The sequence below is a fragment of the Callithrix jacchus genome, chromosome 19 (genome assembly GCF_049354715.1).
Source record: "Callithrix jacchus isolate 240 chromosome 19, calJac240_pri, whole genome shotgun sequence".
NCBI lineage: Eukaryota > Metazoa > Chordata > Mammalia > Primates > Cebidae > Callithrix > Callithrix jacchus.
The window spans coordinates 21667523-21689879 of NC_133520.1; the positions used below are offsets into that span (position 1 = coordinate 21667523).

At 45.2% G+C, this 22357-nt stretch overlaps 1 protein-coding gene across 1 annotated transcript; it reads right to left on the bottom strand.

Annotated features, from left to right (window-relative positions):
• Positions 1-6161: 6161 nt before the first annotated feature.
• RHOU (ras homolog family member U) lies at positions 6162-17512 on the bottom strand. The gene is made up of 3 exons (XM_002760598.6): positions 17020-17512; positions 15320-15378; positions 6162-9819 (listed from the first exon to the last, which is right to left on the bottom strand). The coding sequence occupies exons 1-3, from the start codon at positions 17279-17281 to the stop codon at positions 9364-9366; spliced, it is 777 nt and encodes a 258-aa protein (XP_002760644.1). The 5' UTR covers positions 17282-17512; the 3' UTR covers positions 6162-9363.
• Between the last annotated feature and the right edge of the window lie 4845 nt (positions 17513-22357).

Here is a 22357-nt window from a genome sequence, read left to right on the forward strand (position 1 = left end):
TTAGCATGCACATATAAGTGCATCACAAATTCTTTTATTGATAGAGAGGACAACCAGCAAACCACATGGCCCACACCCTCTTTAATCAACTTCATTATTTTCTCTGTTTTGTACTATGTGAATCCTTCTTCTAAGTTTTACTGTTTTTGTTTTTCACATTAACCAGGTTTTGATTAATGAAGATTCCATTCACTGAACCTCTTGTATATCAGAAAGTGAGAGATTTTCTGTCTTCCTGGAAAACCCTTTATTTATCATGGACTCTGCCATGCTCTTAAGCACCAAAGCTGCCTCTTCTTTCCTCTTGGCACAAACACCGCTGACACACCTCTGACCATGAGCGCGTGGCCAGGTCTCCAGATCCATGCCTAGTGCAATGATCTCAGGACATAATTTTCTCTACTCGGAGCTTGGTGAGAACTACTAATTTCTTAATGTCATATTGGTTTTGCTTAAAATGAAAAATCCTAAACCTGTGTAGGTCAAGGGTGAAAAGAATTTTATTATCTTAAAATAATGGAGAAAAGAAACAATAGAGATTTCATGGCTTTAGTTCCTGGTGAAGCTAAAAAAATTAAAGGCCTTATCCTGTAAGCGTATAGAGCTGGCTGGTGGCAAGGGCAGGATGAGGATCTCAGCTTCCTGGGGCCCTAGGGATACTGGGCAGTCCTCTCAGCTGTGTGCCATGCATCCTGTCCTGGTGTCACTGTGCACATGCTGCCCCACAGCAGTCACTCTCATTTAAATCCCAAATGTGGGCATATTCCAAATTTGCATGCAAGAGGAAGGCAAACTGATGTCTCCAAAATGTGCACAGACAGGGCCTGTCAGAAGAATATGGTGTCATATAGTTTCCCATGGTACAGCTAAACACGAAAATGCCTTGCTCAGGGTGAGGGCGGTGTGAAGAATAAAACCACCTTCTGTAAACCAATTCTACTGCTTTGGGAGATGACTATGGAATGGATGGTGAAGAGCAGTTTCAGTTCTGTATGGAACACAACTACTGAGAATCGTGCTGGTAATCATAGCAGTTTTAACATACATTTTTGAAAAGGGCTTCCTATACCCTGGATGCTATGTTGTCTCAGTTATCCAAATGAAAGCTGAATTCTGTCCGTTCTGCTGGAAGAGGGAGCAGATGGAAACAATGTAGGTCTGCCATCTAAAGAAACATCCAAACTCTATCTCAGCTGCCTCTGCTCATTCAGCAAGGTGCCAGTTTTCCTTCACTGTAAGCATGTACTCTCCCCCAGAGGAGCAAGATTCAGCAGAGTTTAGACATGTTTTCTCAACCTTCGAATAATCAGACACTGACTAAAAGAATAAAGGTGACCAATACACCTTTTACACCAAAAAGCCTGACTTCTAAACCAGTTGTGTTCTCTGCCTGCACAATAATACATATGACCCACCACTCTTCACCCATGATAGATGTGAGCAATGGACTGCACCAGCCCTAGCAGCCACTGCCTCTCTTTCTCACATTAATCCACTTGGCACGCTCATGTACCTGCCCAACCTTCCCCCACCCCCACACACATTGTCTCTGGGCTTGGTTTTAGGTTATGCTTTGACCCATGGTCATTTTAGCAAGCAGGATGTAAATAGAGGCTTGGTGAACCCTTGCACACTGGAGCTGCCTCTCTTGGTACACTCCGTCACAAAGTCAGTCTCATCTCCGTGCTATAAAGAAACTCGAGCCAGACTACTGAATATTAGAGGGCACAGGCAGAGAGCGCTGAATGTGGGAGTCTTTAGACGGTCCGCCCCAGCTGAGCTGCACATTCTGTCTCAGGTACACTTGAGGCAAAAGGCGTGCTTGGCTGAGCCCCGTCAACCCACAGAATCACGAGGAAGAATACAGTAGCTGTTGCTCTGAGCCACTAAGTATTGGGGTGGCTTGTTATACAGCACTAGATAACTAAACCGGCATGTCTCTGCAGGAGGTTTTAAAGAGCCCTTCTATATCCTCTCTATGCAAGAGCAGAAAGGAAGAAGGGAAATTAAGACTTAAAATGGCCTCAAGGAGTAACAGTTCTACCACTACCTCAGGCAAAGTCCCTTACCAAATTAGTCTTTTTGTTTCTCTCTCTAATAATTAAGGACAATAGCAACCAATCCTATGTATGTCCACCATGTATAGTATGAGTTAGAAGAGCTGATATATTTATTTATTCATGTATATCAAACCTGGTCAAGAGGAGACAGTCAGGTTAGGGCAATTGGTGAAATATTTTTCATGCCCAATAAATAAATGTGGTTCATAAATTTCAGAAATTATAATATTTTTAAAAACATTTCTTCACTTATAAACCCTCACTGTTTCCTGGTCTCCTCTGTCAACATTTTTTATAGGAAAAAATGTTCATTGCTTTACCTAAATAATTTTTAGCCTGATTAATTATTGATCCCCTTCTGTTTCCATTTTGAAATAGAAACACTTGGCTTTTAGCAGTACCTGATCAGCTTTGGGGGTGACAGCAAAGTGATTTAGAAAAGGAGCCAGTGTAAAGAAAGAGGCACTGAGTAGGAGACCTGGGCCCGTTAACCACATGGCTGGCGACATGGAGGACTGTCTAACTTTGGGTGGGCTCTCAGCCACACAAGGGCCAACCATAAAAATCATTTAAGGTTGTCACAAAGGCAATAAGTACTCATATAATGACTCTGCCTCATTCTCATCCCTCAGACTGAAATAAGATAACAAAGGAGGTAGATTGTGTAGATAAATTAAATGCATTGCAAATCCACTCATCAGTTACTGTGTCTGGTTTTAGATCATTAACACACAATAATAGCCTATGTGCAGCCCACCTAGCTTCATGGTCTGGTCTGAGATTTTATCTCACAGTAAACATAGGAACCCAGGAAGAGCCAGGAGAGAGAAGACACAGGGAGAAGACAGTCAGAGTAGGGAGAAGTTTGGGAATTCTAGGTGATTTTTCTGTATGTTTTTTAACCAATAAAATATTTGATAAATACAGGAGTCAAGCCAATCTAACTATTTCAATTAATATTGCTCTGCTTGGTGACATTTTAGATATTACAGTCCTAAGTTCCTATTGAGTATCTCTTAGCAGAGATACTTGAGAAGATTCAAAATAAAATTCTGGCTTAGCCAGCTGAGTCTGGTATAGTCTAAGTCCATGACAAATTGGAGTGCAAAGAGCAGTCAATCTTTCTGATCTTCACGGTAAAACCAGTTCTTAGATTTGCTCCTGACGCACATGACTTTCTTTTCCAACACCACTTACAATATTGGTACTTGTCTTAAAGTGAAACCCTGAACCAGCTGTTATCCAGCAGCTGTCAAAGAGTGATTGATGCAAGTGATATTTCCAAAAGCTTGTGTACTAAGGGCTATACTAGAAAGTCTAAGTTCTGTTTGTGCTTTAAGTTTGGACTATAAGAATGCACCCAAAACAGCATGCTTGGACTATAAGAAGAAATGCCCTCCTGGGAATGTTTTCCAAAGTGACAATCAGCATATGCCAAGTTGATGTTGCACCTCCAGCTGTTGGATTAAGAGGAAGTGCTGGAAACAGCTATATGGAGAATGTTTCTCCTCCCTGGGCAAAGCCAGGTAAAAAGGTAAATATTCACATCAACATTTTGGTACCCACATTCAAGGGAAGAAAACAAATTTCCCTCTAGAGCTTCCAGAAAACAACACAGCCTGGCCAATCCCTTGGTTTTAGCCCAATGAGACCCAAGTCAGATTTCTCACCTCCAGACCATAATGTAATAAATCGGTGTTGCTTTAAGCCACTTAAAGCAGCCAAAGGAAACTCATAGAATAAATTAAGTTTGAAGTACCTGTGGGACATTCAGGAGGAAAGCAGCAAAGGGCAATGGGATATTCTGCTCCAGAATACGTTCTCTTTCTAGGGATAAATATTGGGTTCCCAACCACATGCATCTTTCATGTGCAAGCTGCGCCTCTTCAAGACTCAGATTTATTGTTCGTATTGCACATTGTACCAGATAACTGTGGTTGGATGACTCGGGCTGTTAAATGAAGACTAAAAATGTAAGAATGGCCGGGAGCAGTGGCTCACACCTGTAATCCCAGCACTTTGGGAGGCCGAGGCCAGGGGATCTCCTGAAGTCAGGAGTTCAAGACCAGCCTGACCAACATGGAGAAACCCTGTCTCTAAAAAAAAAAAAAAAAAAAAAAAAGTAAGAATGTGCCAGTCTGCAGCAAGAACTTCTTGCATGACAAGAGTAAAGGGACAGCCCAGCACAATGCTGGGGAACGCAGCAGATCATGACTTCCACACAATGCCTGTATCGCAACCTTGTCTGCTGACTCCCTAAATTACCTTTGTACCCTGAATTCAGATTTTCCTGCTTCACCATCTGCAGATTCACTTGTCAGTTTTCAGAGAGGTGGCCCACCCCACACAGTTCCAGCAGGTCAGCAGCAGCAGCCGCAGCAGCTTTGCTCCACAGAGCCAGCCTGTGCAACAATGAACATGATCTATATAATGTTGCTCCGATTTTATAAAAATGAGTGGAAATGAAAAAATGAATGTGCTGTTATCCATTAAAAGTGTAAGCCTCATAAAATTTAATAGAGATGAAGATGGAAACCCTTAGGAGCCAATTGTCACCTCAGTGGGATGCCCACAAGAACTGAGCTGATTTACAGGCGTGTCCTGCTGTGAAGGAAATTAAAAGAATCATTGAAAGGAGTCTACTACGAAGACCATGCAGAGTGAGCATTTACTGAGTGCTTACTGTGTACCAGCACTTTCCATCCATAACCTCATTTGATCAGAGGATGAAAGCATTGGTCCATTGGCCATGCTTATCCACTTGAAAGGTTAGAAAGCTGTTTAGACTCAGAGGGGTTAAAAGATTAAGTAGCTTAAGTAATCAGAACCAGCAAGTGGCAGTGCCAGAATGTAAGCCCAAGCAGCCGGACTCGTCCCCATGTCCCTGGTTGCCACCATCACCACCCATTGTCACCATCCTGACATCATCTCCCTGCCTCTCCTGCCTTTTATCTTGTTCAGACTGGCCTCCGGGACATAGCAGATGCTCGTCTGCCTTGGGGCTTTCGAACCTTCTTTCCTTTTTGAACACTTTTCTCCTGGATGCTTCTCATTCCTTCACTCTCTTTGAATCCATAAATGCCTCAATGAAGCACATGCTCACCTCCTCTACAGTGGCTGGATGTGCTGTCCGTGTGTCCTGGGAAGGCCCAGCCAGGACATGAGAGACAGACTGGGACTGGGTGTGGAGAAACCTCTGAGTCCCTCTGGGCTGGGGTCAGCCGCCCTGTGGAGGCCGGGAAGCCAGCAGGCTTTTGGCACCCCGGCCATGTGTGGAATTGGGGGATATAGTTGTTTTAGTTGCATTCCATGCAGTCTTCCCACTCATTGTGGCTGAACATCCGGTGGGTACGCACAAAAGTTGTATCGTGGCCTATGCAGCACCATGGGGAGCAGAGTGGATGGCTCCATCCTTCATGGGATGACCTTGAGGCTAGAGGGTGAGAGCAAGAAGACTTCGAGCCCCTCAGAATAGTTGCCTCCCCAGGGCAGCATTCCCTAGAGCCCTCGGTACAACGACTGCATCCTCATGACATGATGAGAAGACTGACTTCAAGAACCTGAAGAAACCACACAGAACACAACAGCACCTCTTGGGACCCTCAGGACCTGAGAACCCTGGTCTCAGCTCTACGGCTGGTAAGGGATCATGATGCCCTTGACTTCTAGCCTCTTTCCCGGTGATTTACAGATCTTGGATGTCTGCTCTGCATTGTTCAGGATCCAGACAGCCAGGTGAGAAAGGCAGTACTGTTTCCAGAAGAAGAAACTGAGGTTCAGATCGCTGGCTATCTCAGCTTCATCCCACACTAGTACTTCTCTGAGTCCAGACTTTCAGTTCCAAGAATAGTGCTCCCTCCAACTCACTGGGACATCAGCACACAATCTGTGAGGAACACGTAATCAGCAGGTGCTTACTGTCAGACTATGGCTCCAGAATCCAGAAAACCCCATGCTGCAGAAGCACTTCAAATCAGTTGGAGATGCATTCCCAAAACGCCTCTCAGTGTATGCCATGATGCTTCCCAACGAGTGCTGCTTCAAGATGTGGCTAAACACCTCCAACAAAATCCTTCGATAGAAGAGGCAAGAGCCATTAGATCCATAGGTCAGAATTTATTTCATACCATCTCATTTATAGCATTTTCAAGTACAACATTCTGCCCAACATCATTTACACTTGAAAACAGAAAAGCACAACTTGGTAAGGCACCAGGTTACGATAGTCAGGAGAGGAGGCCTTGCTCCCGCTTTGGCTTGTCACACCTGGGTAGTTTCTCTAGAGTTTGCCAAGCAGAGAACAAGGTTATAAGAGGTCCATTTATACATATGTGGTAACAAGAGATAGCAAACAGTTCTGAAGTGTGCTGTGTGTTGAAATGATAATGGTGGCCTACACTTGTAGTTCAGCCAAGGTGGCATTCTCTAAAGCAAAATTCTTAGAAACTCTTCTCTGCAATACCAAGCTGCAAGTTTAACAATTTTTGAGCTTTGACGTGAACAAATTTTATATTTAACTCAAACACATACTTTGAAAACATTTTCGGCCCCAAACCCTAGGCTCACAAAAGAAATAAAAATGGAGGAAAATCTCAAGTACAATCGTACCTTTACTATTCTATAAAATGTAGCAACATATATTAAAAACTTAAAGGTCAACCCACTAGATTTTTAACAGTAATAGTCCAAGCTGTTATCAATGCCAGCTAAAATTCAACTGTTTGCATAAAGCTTTCAGAACTGGGCCACACAGGTATTCTTCACTAAGCACCTTCCACCTGAGGCCTATAGACAGGAGGTGTGGAAGGCCCCTTCAGGGTGACCAGCTGCAGCCCCATACACTGTTGCATGCATAAAACTTCTTTCAAGTTTTGTGTTCTATCTTAAAACTGAATTTGCATTGTACTCCATGCCATTTACTTTAATATAAAAATAATGTTTCAAATCACTTACCATTAAATAACTCATCTTCCCTCCCACACTGGACACCAAGCAGACAGGCAGAGCCCAGCCGAGGCCAGGCAGGGCAAGATGAGACTATAGTCAATTAGGTCCATTTTAAACATTTCCACAAATAATTTTCCTCCTTCAGGTTGTAACTAAATGCTTCAGGAAACTACAACTGACATCAATTCCAATGTGTTGAATAATCAAAAGTTGACAGTCTATGTATTTTAGTTGTTTAAAGATTAATCTTTTATTAAAGAAATTTGTTAATTTTATTTACTAAGAGGAATACATGGAACCCTAACCTACAGTATAACCTGATCTTTTTTTCTATTGAAAAACACAAACTGGATCTCTTTTTATATCAAAAAGACAACACAAAACCCACAGAAAAATAAAACTCTTCTACCTAACTGGCTTTATAGAGATTTCCCTCATTAGTTGTGGAAGTGACTTCAGTGGCTCTGTCTCACCCACCGCAACTCAGTGTGTTCAGGCTGCCCTGTGGCATGTCAGAGGCATTCTTACCAGAGTAAAAGCTACTCTCCTGAGGTGGCACTTCTTTCTCCAGAAGATTCAGCTGTAAAAGCTGCCACCTTGAAGGATGTATTTCACCGTCACAGGAATCGGCCAAGCATGGGGGCCATGGTCCCGGCATGCACCTGGCTGACCACACGCACCGCCCCTCTGGAGTCCTCAGAGTCCACGGGCATCTGCTAGTACTGCCCCAAAGCCATCTGTGGCTTTCACTGGTTGTTTTAACAGGTTTCAAGATATGTTCATTTCATTTTTTGTTTAGTTTTAAGATGTCCTCAAAAATATATATTTTAAGATAGACCTAAAAGCATACTCTGAATAAAAAAGATGCTGGTTCACAAAAGTGTCAACAAGAGGAAGCCAAGCTTCCCTCGCATGTGTTTTTGTGGCCATGCTTTTCCCCATTAACTGCGTAAGAGTCTGACCTCCATCAGGCTACTGTTATCAACAACAAATACAGCCACACAGACCTATGTGTCTGTGCATGTGTGCGCGTGGCTGTGTACACAGAGAAGTACATCTTGGCTGACTTAAGAAAAAATGATCTGTTTCCTGTCCCACAAACATTTGCTGTTGGCCTTTCAAAAGTATTCACCTCCCTGCCGAAGCAACAGCTTGAATAGGGAAGTTTTAAAACAATCCAGATGGGTGCTCCCCGGTGCCCTCGCTACGTAGGATTGAGGCAGCTTGGTGCCTGTGTTACAGTACCAAAAGCAAATGTCACATTCTCGTCTCCACAGGAATCACTCCCTAAAACATGAAAAATACTGACTAACGCTTCCTTTCCTCTGCACGGCACTCTGTGTTAACACACTGTCAACACAACTGGTCTAAGAAAGAAAACTCCCCATAAGCAAGTTTCCTTTTTTGTCAACACAGTGCAATATAGTCGTGGGATGTTTTTTGAAGGTGGTTTTTTTTTTTTTTTTTTTTTTTTTGAGACAGAATTTCACTCTTGTTACCCAGGCTGGAGTGCAATGGCGCGATCTCGGCTCACCGCAACCTCCGCCTCCTGGGTTCAGGCAGTTCTCCTGCCTCAGCCTCCTGAGTAGCTGGGATTACAGGCATGAGCCACCATGCCCAGCTAATTTTTTGTATTTTTAGTAGAGACCGGGTTTCACCATGTTGACCAGGATGGTCTTGATCTGTTGACCTCGTGATCCACCCGCCTCGGCCTCCCAAACTGCTGGGATTACAGGCGTGAGCCACTGCGCCCGGCCTGTTGGTTGTTTTAAATCATAAGAAACTGGGTATTAGCAAACGACAAAAGTGACTGTTTTGAGGTTTTGTAGGCAGAGGTCTTGCATTTTTTCTCAGAGTTTTGCTCCTTTAAAAAAAAAAAAAGGTATGGTTTGCATGGAGTTTCAAAGCTAAGAATTGTTCCAACCATGGTTGACCCGTGTACGTAATGCACTTTGCATTAAGTAGCCCTTAATCAAGAGAGGGTTAGCCATAGCGCCCTCCCTTTTGTTCTGCTGTACATTATAATGTAGCAGAATTGCATTCTTGACATCCAGATCTGAGGTGTCTTCTTCATATTAGATATCAATTAACCCAGAGGTCTAGAACTCTAAATTTCCAGAGAGGTGAAAAATGTTTAATTTACTTCAAAAATATCTTGCATAAGTATCTCATCCCTAAGCTCAAACAACAGGAAAATTAAAGGCAAGAAAGAATGCATAAGTTGAGAGCTCCTCCTATAATACATATACACACACTCTCTATACAGGTTCTACACAGTAAAAGGAGTTGTTTCAGCTAATATAGCTTCTAATATCAATTTCATCTGAAAATAGCCTTTCTGGGTGTCTTGCCAGCATCATACGAAACAGCAGTACTTCTTCCACCAGGACTTGGAGAGGTTTTTCATTTTATCTGGAGTCCTGCTTTTAGACTTCTTTGGCTGTTGCTGAGTGTCCGAGTATTGAATGCCAGCGACGATGGCTGCATCAAAGACCTCTTTGAGGTTTTTTTGAGTCAAGGCTGAACACTCGATGTAGGAGGCGGCTTTGATTTCCTCGGCGCACAGCTTAGCTGCCTCTTCAGGCACTGGCTTTTCTTTGCATTTGTCCAACTCAATGAGGACTTTGACGTCTTCTCTGAGATCTGACTGCGTTCCAACTAGGATGATGGGGGCTTTGGGACAGTGGCACCGAATCTCTGGCACCCATTTCTCACTGACATTCTGGAAAGATGAGGGGCTCACGACACTAAAGCAGAGCAGGAAGATGTCTGTGTTGGTGTAGCAGAGAGGCCTCAGCTTGTCAAACTCATCCTGCAACCAAGCAAAGTCCCCAAAAGTTATTTTTTAATCAGTTCTCATCAGTAAAAAGATCATCTTCACATTTTTCCTGAAAGGGTCTGGCAGGTGATAGAAGACTCACTGGTCCTAGGAGGAAGAGCCAGCAGCCTTGAAACCATCCTGCTGTTTACCAGGCGGAGCCAGTGCACAGCAAAGGTGTGGCAGCCGCCTGCTGTCAGGGCCAGCGACGGCCTGAACACTGACAAGCATGTTCAAAATGTTCATCGACACTCAAGACTACTTGCAGCTTAACATAGAAAAAATGCTCAAAGCAGGTGGGTTCTAGAAATAAAATAAAGTTTAGCCTGCAGCTGAGTGTAACCCAAACTTACTCTCAACTCTTGGTACTTAGCTACTCTTATAAAATTCAGACCATACCCACACTGATCCTCAAGACCCGGACTATGAACCTCAAGAGCCCAGTCTATGAACACAGCTCCTCTCTTTATGAATCCAGCCCTGTCTTTCCCCACAGCAGCTCTGAGTGATGCCGATTTCATCCCATCTGCACTGTACACACACTCTGCCCACACCATGCACAGCAGTGTAGAGTAATGCTAATCAGACTCCAGGCCAGACCAGAAATCAGCGACTCGGAAAACTTGTGCTTCTCAATGTCACTTACAGACACTAGTTAATACATCCTTATTCTAGCTTTATCTTCTCTGCCTCCGTCCTTCCTTCATTTTCTCCTACTTCCTTTCTCCTTGCCAATACCCATGGCCTCCATGTACAGTGTTGGACAGACAAGAACTGGAGAATAGGCACGAACACCCTACCCTTCAGGTATAGAGAAGTGGATGGAATAAATCAGAGTTGATTATAAATAAACCAATGGTTGTGCTGCCACTGCTCTCCCACGGTCAGCCAGTCAACAGACAACACTGAACATCACCTGCACTCAAGACACAGTGGCAGGCGAGGGGATTTGGGTGTGAACAGACAGATGCTGGTCTCCAAATGAGCATTTCTTTATAGCAAACATCCTATAGTTCCCTGTAGTACCACATTCAGCTAACTGAAAACTTTCACTCAAATCTTTTGTAGAAAAATATTTACTCTTTCCTATTTAAAATGTGTATCTGTTGGTGCCAACCATCCTCAGGTATAAATAATTTCTCAAGAACAAGACAAAGCTCAATGCCATTCATGTTTTTCATTACTCAATTGACACAATCTGATTTTTTACTAAGTACTATTTATATCGATATTATTCTCCATCTGTGGCTTTTTTCTCTCGGTACAAAAGAAACCTGTAACTTATTTGAATAGACTTTCTTCATTGTTTCAATTACGGGACACCAACCAACCAACTAATCACATTAAAGTCAACCAGCTAAAATGCTCAGGAAACAACATGGTATTTCAGAATGTCACTGATATTTGTGAGGCTTCTGCAAGTGCAAGTTGAAAAAGAATGACTTACCCAAGTGTGGCAGCACGTGCCTATGGTCACAGTTACTTGGGAAGCTGAGGCAGGGGGATCACTTGAGCCCAGGAGTTCAAGACCAGCCTGGGTGGCTTAGAAAGACCCCTGTCTCTAAAAACAGTTTTAAAAAGAAAAAGAACGACTTAAGTTTCTTCATGCCAACTTTGTGCTGATTAAATAAACACAGAAACGCAGTCAGGTAGACTACAGCTCAGCTCTGAAGATGTTTTAATGGAATGCTCCCTCTGTTCTTAGAGGGCCTTAAAGAAAAAAGTATAAAACTGAGACCAGCATTAAGGCAGCCCCTCAGATACCTGCCCCTTTAGGTAGCTGCCCCCTCAGGTAGCTGCCCCTCAGGTACCTGCCCCTTTAGGTAGCTGCCCCTTTAGGTAGCTGCCCCCTCAGGTAGCTGCCCCTCAGGTAGCTACCCCCCCCAGGTAGCTACACCCTCAGGTAGCTGCCCCCCCCAGGTAGCTCCCCCCTCAGGTAGCTGTCCCCTCAGGTAGCTACCCCCCCAGGTAGCTACACCCTCAGGTAGCTGCCCCCCCCAGGTAGCTCCCCCCTCAGGTAGCTGTCCCCTCAGGTAGCTGCACCTTGGCCGTGCCCTGGCATCTGGGGTTGCAATACTGAGAAAAAGGAAGGCAAGTACAAGGGCTGAGCCTTCTGAGCGGGCTTTGGAAAGGTATCTCCCCAGATCTCTTGAGATTCTGGCTAAGGAACTTGAGAAGTAAAACAGAAATTAGACCCTCTTGCTCAGTGCCTAACCAGAAACCTTAGATATTTGATGAATGCAATACACACGTGTAATGAGGACAACTGGAATGCACCCTTTAAAAAAAAAAAGGCATTCTGAGGCCAAGCAATTTGCATGTGCTTGCCAGATCTGTGGTACAGACGCTGCACAGGATTCTGATCAGGGTGGGCGGGGCAGAGAGAGAAGACTGGATTCTACATCCCTCTGGTTTGGCTGCAACTTGAATTTTTTTTTTTAGTACCTATGGGTCAAAAGGCCAAAAAATTTTCAGCTTCTATTGGCAATTCTCCAGTGAACTACTCCTATTTCAGCAATACTTTTTCTCTTATGCCAAAGGTATGTTTTTTCAAGTCTTCAATCTGTCTCTGATCAATCTTCCCTTGAGACTGTAAGCCCAGTGTTAAAAACTCCTTTTGACATCTTATAGACTCACCTACCCTCCCTAACCAGAAAAGCTAAAGGTACAAGAAGTGATTTCTTCAGCCTCTAGAGCTATACTCTCCTTCCATCAATTTCCATGGGAAACCCACACTCCAGCTCCACATCCCCAAGTTCCAGCCTATCTGTGTTCATACCGATTCTCCGGGCATCTGAAGTGGAGGTCAGTGGAGTCACTTGACCCTCAAGGTTCTTATGTCAGCTGCCTAGAAGAGGTATGTGTTCCTTACTCCATAAGGAAACATGGCAGGTATCACAGCAAGTCCCCTAAAATGTATTTTATCATACCAGGATGAGGGAGAGTAAAAAAGAACTACCACTTTGACCAGCTTGGCTAGTAGTCTGAACAAAGACTAACTTATAAATGGGGAAACAGGAAAACAAAAACACAAATACCTGACTTACCTTACCAGCAGCATATTTTTCATAGTTTTTAAAGTTGGTTTTCTACAAATTTTTAGATCGTGGTCTTATTCATTAATTAATTGGGTATTTTCGTCTAACACAAAAGTTAATAAATACAGTAAATCTCATTGAAAATATTGCTGGGAGGCCAGAATAATAATTTCCAAACAAACTGAAGCTTATAAATGTAGCACCAAAACCTTCATTTTTCCCTAATTATAAACTTTTTTGGATAAAAATACTTCTAAAGTGATGTATGTGCTTCCGTGATTTTTAAACAGATTATTCTAAGGAACGATTTAACTCTTCCTTGAGAATTCAGAGTCATTTTTACAAAGTTTTTCTAGTAAAATTCCTATTTGTCTTTCAAAACTCTGCTGAGAGGGTTTCCTGCCAGGCCCAGCTAGCCTGCACCTCTGACCCGGAGCCTCTTTCCTTCCCTTAGCTTGCTCCTTCACAAACTTCCATAAACTGGTTGGTCTTCCCTCCACACTGTAAGTCTATTAAGGGGCAGGCCCACGACTTATGGTTGCACCCTTACCACTGGTCCTCCTCTGGTTCATCCATTCTATAAAATCACAAAATTAAGCCCTGCTCTGTGCCAGGCACTACACTGGGCACTGGGCATGAAACCCCAGCTCAAGAAGCTGCATCCTGCTTAAGAGCCAACACTTAGGAGGAGCCCAGTGGTGGACAGAGATATTTGAGTGACATCCTGAAGCAGGTAGGTGCACTGAGACTCTGCTCCTCCCCATAAAGCTCCCTGGTAACTGTGCCTTTGGACCTCCTGTGTTTTCCTGACTTCCATCTTATCCTCAGGCTCTGACTTCAGCAAGGATGACTGTGCTTAATGAGATGTTCCTCTGCTCGTGTTTTAAAGATCAGGAAACCGGACCCCCAATAGGCAAAGCATTCTCACTTCATACAAGGAAATGAAGCTTGAATTATAAATACCACCATGGCCTTCAGGAAGATTCAGTACTAGAAGTGACTGTATTCTTTGATTTTTCTTTTTTATCTTTTTTTCCAAGAGATGATCTTTTTTATCTCTTTTTCCAAGAGACCATCTTGCTCTGTTGCTCAGGCTGGGGTGCAGTGGCACCATCATAGCTCACTATAGCCTCAAACTCCTGGGTTCAAGCCAACCTCCTGCTTCAGCCTCCCAAGTGGCTACTGGCTGGGACTATGAGCATTGCCACCACACCAGGCTAATTTTTTTATTTTGTAGAGATGATGTCTTGCTATGCTGCCCAGGCTGGTCTCAAACTCCTGGCTTCATGCAATCCTCCCACCTCAGCCTCCCAAAGAGTATAAACCACCACACCCAGCCTGATTTTTGTTTTCTACAGGCAATACAATACCGATAGTGCTTGGTTTTTCCAAGCTGAGGTGCTCTCATGCTATGGTCTCCACCAGCCCAGTGTTCCTTGGAACTCAAGGCTACCCAGTCTTGTATCATCTTGAGGTTTAAAACAGAATACCTATCCTCAGTTCTGAATCTGCTGTCCCAGAGTAGGCGAGCAACTTGGAAGCTCTGGCTTAGATGAGGCTCTGGAGGCCAGTGGAAAACCAATGCCTTCCTAAACATACATGGTCTTGCAATGGCACCTCAGAAAGTGAAGGGGGCACTTTCATCTGCCTACAAAGTATACCCGGGATTTGCTGAACCCTAGAACATACTATAGAGACAAGTTCATTAACCATCACTTTGCCAAAATCAAGTACCCCTGGGAGTTCACAAGGCACAGCCTGACTTCAGGGACTCAAGGACCCAGCAAGCAGGGGGTTCTTCTGGGGATCACGAAGAGGGAATCCCACACTCCCTAGCTGTTTCCTCCAAGTACCCAGCCCTCGAGACAAGAACCAGCATTCACAATTTGGATAGAACAAGCCCAGTTAGTTCATCCCTCCAGCTTAGGACGGCTCTGACAAATGTGTCTGTGCTTCAGGGAATGGGGCTGGTCCAAAGGAGTCAAACCACAGCTCAGGAAGGGAAATATTAACCCTTACTGATATAAATTCCATCTTTTTCTTGAGCAAATTTCTTAAATATCTGACTCACTGGCCTTTAATAAAATGATTTTTATTACTAACTTACTTTGGGAAATGACGACAAAACATCACTGAAATTTTTTTCATAAAAACCAGGGGAGTAAATAACAGAAATCTTTTAAGATAAGAGCTGTTCTTGACCCTGCTCCCTCCCTTGCTTGGCTACGTAGAGCTGAGCCAAACCCTGTTTTATTAGTTTGGAGGTATCTTCCTCTGCTTCCTGTCCCCCAACCCCTAGTCCCTGCCCACCCTCAGAGAGAGGCCAACAGCAGGGGTGGGTCCACTTCACGAGGCTTTAGAATGACCTAGTTACTGACTGAGGGAATCAAAGGTTATTTGGAAATCTTTAAAAGGCTGTTTCCTTTCCCAGCACTGAGCTGTAACATGATACTGACCTGTCCGGCAGTGTCACAGAGCTGGAGTCTCACAGGCCGCCCATCCACAGACACCACAGCTTAAAAACAAAACCAAAATGACAATCAGGAGGTGTCTTTTAACCACTTCCAGAATACTAATAGTTTTAGCTTGCACTATCATTCTCACTCCAAACTCCTCTGCTCCTATTCTAGGTCCTCTAATGAATTAAAGACTCACCTAAAACAAGGAGGCCCTGTGGAGGCGTTTTTGTATACAAACCGGGGGCTGGCAAGTCACTCCATTGCCATGGACCAGGCAGCAAATTCCCGAGCCCTTTGATGGTGCCCCCAGAAAGGCCTATGCTTTTCTCCCAGTCCTGGAAGATTTATTTTCCTGTCACACTTGTTTCAAAGGCCCTAAAAACAACACTGGAGGTAAATGGGAAGCAACGCTGCAGTTTTAAATCAGTGGAAAACCTCACAAATAATTCTGTTTTCCCTTGGGAAAGTTTCCCAACTTCAGAGTTTATCATAAAATTCTAGTTTGTTTTGAGAACATGTGCAAACACGGACTGCCCGCATTGTCCCGTTTAAAAATGAGGGCACTCCTTATCTCTATGGCAGGTCAAAAGGAGATTAAAAAAGAAGAAAAGAAAGCCATGCCCACCTTTCCAGTGGGCTCCGGGACTCGAGGAGTGTGGCAAGGCCTGCAGCAGACATGTTGTGGAGGTTTCTATTTTAATTAAGCACTCACTTTTCTCTCTTTCTACACAACTTTCTAATTGTTTCTAAATGTTTATACTAGTCAGCAGGGTGGGAGGAGAACCCACCAGTATAGCACCCATTTTTCTAGGGTACCTTTGGGATGAAAGGAAGGTCAGAGAAGCAACTTTAAAAAAAGAAAAAAAAAAAGAAGAAGCAAGACAGTTAAGTGTTTCATACTAGCTTCTGTGAATTTTAACTTTTTCTTAAATTTCTAAAAGACCTGAAAATCAAGACAAAGTATTCCTTTATCATTTTACCTACCAAGGGAAATGACCTCGCTTCGGTACATAAGGGCTTTAAGCAGCTTAAAGGGATCCTGAAAAGACACCAACAACCAGAATCCGAGCCCATGCGGGTGGGGAAGGTGGTGGGGCTCAGAAGAAAGAAACGGTGTTTACTCTTCAGGTTTCATCCAAACCTAAGCCTTCAAGAGGGCTGCTCGGGCTATTTTCACGAAATCAAATGTTTTCCCGGCGTCTCCGCCGCTCTTTAAAGTGGAGATGCCCCTCGTGAGCTGAGCCGCCAGAAAGGAAAGGGGCTACGCTCAGGGCCACAGGTAAGGCACCTGCGCGTCACCTTCTGATTGAAACTCCGCAGCGGCGCCAGTGACGTCGCCCTCAGGAAACTTTGTTCTAACGCAGCAAACTGGCCGGGCAGGCTGAACTCAACCTCTTTCACTCCTGCTTATCTGTTGCTTTTTTTTTTTTTTTTGGCTCTGACTGCCTCTCCGCCCTCCCCTCACCAAGCTCTGGTGGCTCCCCATTCCCCCGTGGCCCTTTCGTGTTTGCTCCCTGCTTGCCTGGTTCCTGAAAACTCAGGAAACGTCCTGCACTCCTCATTCGCCCGGCTTCCCCGCCGGAGCGGCGCGGGGGCCCCGCAGCCCCCTGGGGAGCCCAGCGACCCTCGTGCCATCCTCCCTCCCCTAGGCGGACCGCGGCCACGCGCCCCCGGCCCCGGCCCCCAGGCCAGCTCACCCGAGAAGTTGTCGAAGGCGGTGGGGATGTACTCGGTGGGGTAGCCATTGGTGGTGTAGCTTACCACCAGGCTCGTCTTGCCCACCGCGCCGTCGCCGACCAGCACGCACTTGACGCCGCGCCCCTCGGCACCGCCCGCGCGCCCCCGGCCCCCCGGCTCCCCAGGCCCGCGTGCCCCGCGTCCCCCGCGCTCCCGACGCGGCGGCACTGGAGGGGCCTCGCAGCGGTCGGGAAACGCGGGGTCCCCCTGCTGCGGGGGCATCGATCCGCGAGAGCGGGCTTGCGGGCGCGGGAGAGCAGGGCCCGGCCCGACCGCCCCTCCGCCCCGGAGGGTTGCGGGAGGGAGGAGCTGTCACCGACAGCTGCGGGCGCGTCCCCGGCCCCTGAGAGTGGTGGTTCCAGGCCGCACGGCTCGTAGACAAAGGCGGCCGGGGAGGGTCGTGGCTCCTCGCTCCGGCGGCGCCAGCCGCTCTGCCCCGCGCGATTGGAGGACAGTGGTCCGAGCGCCGTGGATCCCGAGCGGAGCGCTCTGTCTCCGCCCGGCTTCCCGGCGACACGACGCGTGGGGGGCGGGCAGGCGGGCGGGGAAGGGAAAGAGGCGGGTCCGGCTGGGCAGCTCAGTCCCGGCGCCGAGGCCACAGCGCCCCCCGCCTGCGCGCCGCGCGCTTGCACCGGTGCCCGAGGCGGCGCCGCTACCCGGCAGGCGGGGATGCGAACGCTGGCCTGGGAGAACCTAGAGCACACGTTCCGGAGGACCCCCCGCACCCGCTCCGGGAAGCGGCGCTGGAAGGAGCTAGGCTGGCCTCGGCAGCCTCCTCCCCAGCTCCCGAGACAGTGACCACCGCGCGACTGGCCCAGGCCGTTCCGCTTTCTGGCGCCCACGCCAGCCAGCAAGCCCGAGCCGCCTCCTTTTCCCTGCTGGCCACCGCTCCACCCAGGGGAGAAAACCAAGTGTCTTGGAGGCTTGTCCTGCGAATAAGCTTGAATTAACGTGCAGCCTTTTTCCTTGTTTAAGTCTAACTGCAGCTGATCGTGTGATTTTTCTCGTTTTGAAGCAACAGGGTGCCAGCTCCGTTGTGAGTGCTCCTTTGACTCTCTTTCGGCATGCCGTGCACATTTATACATCTATGCTCCAGCAAATGTTCTATAGCCCCACATCTTTCACCTACTTAAATGTAATTCGGAGACATTAATACATCTGAAAACAAGTATTCCGTTCCTCTTTGATTCCTTTCTCTCTCTGCCTTCCTTCTACATGTGGTCGACAGTCCATTCAGAAAAAGGACGCCTCTTCTGGGCCAAGTCAGAACACGGACAGTCCTGGGGGTGTACGGTGTGGTGTGAGAAGAGCCACGTATTATTAATATACATATTGATACTATTACTATTACTAGTGGTAGTAAAAATAATAATAAATATTGAGCTTTCATAATGTGTCAGATACTGTTGTAAGCACTCTTAGTGAACTAATTCTTTTAATCTTAACATTACTTATGGCCATTTTACAGATGAGAACACCTGAGACACAAAGATATTGCATAACATTTTTGGATTCCACAAGCTAGTAAGTGGCAGTGCCAGAATCCAAACCCAAATAGTCCAGCCCCAGAGCCTGAGCTTCTAACCAAAGTCCTGGAGGCAAAAGTAAGCCAGTCTGAAAAACTAGGCTTGAACGTTGGGCCATGGTCAGAATGCAGAGATGGATTAATCAGGAAGTTAGAAGCTTGAATCCAGGACCCCTGACTTGCAAAGGACACGTTCGCATTGCTGGGAACCCTAGCAATGTGCACCCATGGTAATGTTACTGTAAATTTTGAAAAAAAAAAAAAAAAATTTTAATCACCACCAGTTAAATTCACCGTCTTTTTTAACTCTAACTTATCCTCATATTGAGTGACTTTGAAGAGGCCATGAACAGACCAGGGCCGGTGTTAAGTTTTGAGCCTCAGGTGCCTGGTTTGCCTCTCCCCAGCCCTGGCCTCGACGGGCTATTTTATGTGGTTTACAGTTCTCCCCTGGAGTTGTGCTGGTGCTGGCCACCTAGGTGCAGGAACAGCTACCACTGACATACCTACTACCCTCTATGAGAGTCACACTGGTGTCCTGAACGGTCTTATTTCCCCAACACTAGAAGGGTTCCAGTAGCAAAAGAGTAGCAGAGTTTGAGATGGGCCGAGCTGGAAGCTAGTCTGGCAATTCTCTCCATCATAAAACTCCTAGCATCTGCTGGTTCAGTGGCTCACACTTGTAAGCCCAGCACTTTTCGAGGCTGAAGCAACCAGATTGGTAGAGGCCATGAGTTTGAGAACAGCCTAGCCAACATGGCAAAATCCTGTCTTTACCAAAAATTTAAAAATTAGCCAGGTATGGTGGCTCACTCCTGTAATCCCAGATACTCAGAGGCTGAGATGGGAGGATCACTTGAACCTGGGAAGTGTAGGCTCCAGTGAGTCCTCGATCGGCCAGTGCACTCTAGCCTGGGTGAGAGTGAGAGACTGTCTCAAGAATAAACAAACAAACACAAAAAAACACAGCATTGTTAGAGAAGGTTTGACTCTCTCAACTATACCTGATCAAGACAGAAGTTCTCTCTTGTCGGAAACGTACCTGTACTGAAATGCAGCAGATACAGTTATAAATGGACCATATATTTTTGGAGAAAAATCACATGAAGTAAATGATCTGAATTCCCGTGTTTATGAAGACACGAGGCTATAGTAGAACAGCAAAAAGCAAGTTCGCCTGTGTGTGAAGTAGCTTCCTGTTGTTCCTATAGAAAATGTCTTCCAAAACCGAAGCAGTGATGAGAGGGTATGCTACTGAAAAATGTAAACAGTGTAATAGAAGTGTGTCAAGCAGCTTATTAAAATATTATGTCATGTATTTCTGAAGTTTATGGGATTCATTAGTTTTTTTTTAATTTGTAACTTATTGTGATGCATTTCTCCCTTTAAACATGTATTTTTGTATCTAACTTTCTATTCTTTTTATATATTTTTTTCTTAAGTCTCACAAATGTGATAAGCCTCAGGCCCTACAAAACTTGTCTTTGCCCCTCCATCTGGCCAGCTGTCAGCTTTTGGGTCCTGTGCCTCCCTCTCTTGCTTTACCTGCTCTCATGCTGAATATCATCCCACGCCCACTCATTTGGGCCCATTTGTCTGGATTCAACTTAATCAGCTCCCTGCATTGTTATCTAAAATGCCCAGAACTAATGTTTGCCTTACTCATAAGACTCTTTTGTAGGCGACATGGGAAAGCAGACCCCACGCCAAACAGTTCAGTATTTCATCTAAGTCCAAAAGCAGAGAGATGATGGAATGGCTACCACCATTGGGGGCTACAAGAAGCCCTTCAAGGTGTGTGGCTTCAAACTGTATAATATATTTGTTTGTTTATGTGCTTATTGCCTGTCTCCTCTTACAAGGTCCATGAAATCAGAAACTTAATGTTGCTCGTTCCTGTATCCCACACTTAGAAGCATGTGAGGTGAGCAGTAGATGCTTAATAAATACTTAAGCAGTGGGAAATATGTAAGTGAAAGTAAAACATGTTTTGAATTGACAGTTCTGTAAAAAAAAAAAATTGAAAAGAAAAAGAATGTAAAACATGGGCTCTCAAATCACAGACAGTTGTATTTTTACGCTTTTATAAAATAGAATGAATGAAGGGAATCTGACCACTTCTTGCAGCTATTAGTATGAAGCCATGTCTTTGCTCAGTTTTAAGACAAAAAACTGTGTTATCCCTCATGTATTCCCATTTGTTTTTCACCAAGACAGTGCAATGCCTTCATCGTGCGGTGGGTTTAGTAAATTCAGAAAATACTGGCACATGGCTGGGTGCACAATTTCCGTACTTAAGATTTGGTCTCTGTGAAGTCCTCCAGCCCAGCTGTGAGCTTTCGTTTCCCCACCACCACCACCTACCCACTACACCCCCTCCAGGACTTCCAGCAGCCTACCCCTGGGCCCCCAACAACATGTCAGAGAAGCTGTCTTCCCCTTGAACTACAAGTCTGTAACCCCATCCTCTTTCTTCTGCAAACTTGCTCTTTCTCTGCTTAGGTGTCACCTCCTCCAAGAATGTTTATTTTTGTGCCTAATTTTCTATGCTTAATTTTGTATTCTCTTTCTGAATGAAGTCCTCAAAATGCCATAAGCTTCAGGCCCTACAAAACTTGGCTTTGCTTCTCTATCTGGCCATCTGTCAGTTTTTGTGTTCCACAGTCTCCCTCTCTTGCTTTACCCCTTTTTATGTTGAACTGCCCCACACCCACTCATTTGGGCACATTTTCTGGACTTGACTTAATCAGCCCCTTAACAGCCTTATCTAAATGTCCGGAACTAATGCTTGCCCTATTCATAAGAATCTTCTACACCCCAACGCCAAACGGATTGGTGTTTCATTCAAGTCCAGAAATGTTCCCTGATCCCTTATATGGATGTACATGTGCTTGTCCCTATCACAGAACTTATCTAGTGAAATCATCTGCTGGTGACACAGCACCTACCCTTGCTCATAATCCCCTAAAAGACAGGATCCTCAGTTCACAAAACTCTTCCCCACAACACAGTACTAATACATTTTCTAGGATCTTTTCCATCAAGTTATTTTAACTGTTCCGCTAGCAAATAATTAATTAATAGTGAGTTTGTAGTTTTTTACTAAAATGGTAAGAAAAAAAAAAGTCCTAATAGACTTTCCACTGTACCTGTGATTTTTGTATATTTTGATATAGTTAGGAAATAAATTTTTATCTGCTCAACATATTCCTTGTCAGGTGTCATTGCCATCATCACATTAATGTAAAGCTGCTTTTCTTGCTGTTTATAACATTTCACCATTTACTGTATACCAAATCAGAACAGCACAGTTTTTGGATCTTTCATTTTAGCAGGTCGTATAACTCTGTGTGTTCATTCACTCTTTAAACCGTAACCCTTTGCCTTGGACACATTAATCTGATTTCTTTCCTTCAGCAGTGCCCGAGATTTTTAATACCCTATAAGAGGACATCAGAAAAAATATTTCCCTAAAGCTGGGCAGTATATTGCCAACATTGCTGTCTGCTCCCAGAATTCCCTTCTTTCTATGGCTCTGGGCTAAAGTTGTCCACAGACATGATTCTTAGAATTGGGAAGACTGAAGGGAAATGGAGGAGGGTCACATGGTCAAACATATCAGTGGATGGACACAGCGGGGCCCAGCGTGTCCTCACTAGCCTCCAGCTTTGCAACATCATCATCTCTCTGCTGGCTCTGCTAACCCAGAGCAGCCTCACCCTGCCCCTGGGCCCCAAAGAGGCTGCAGTCCCTATACCTCCTGCCTTAAGCTG

Excerpts from the sequence above, each read along its gene's own strand:
- RHOU (XM_002760598.6), bottom strand. The coding sequence starts at position 17,281 with ATGCCCCCGCAGCAGGGGGACCCCGCGTTTCCCGACCGCTGCGAGGCC. Across the intron at positions 15,379-17,019 it reads CGCCTTCGACAACTTCTCGG|CTGTGGTGTCTGTGGATGGG; the intron begins GTGAGCTGGCCT and ends TTTGTTTTTAAG. Across the intron at positions 9,820-15,319 it reads TCTGTGACACTGCCGGACAG|GATGAGTTTGACAAGCTGAG; the intron begins GTCAGTATCATG and ends GCTTGGTTGCAG.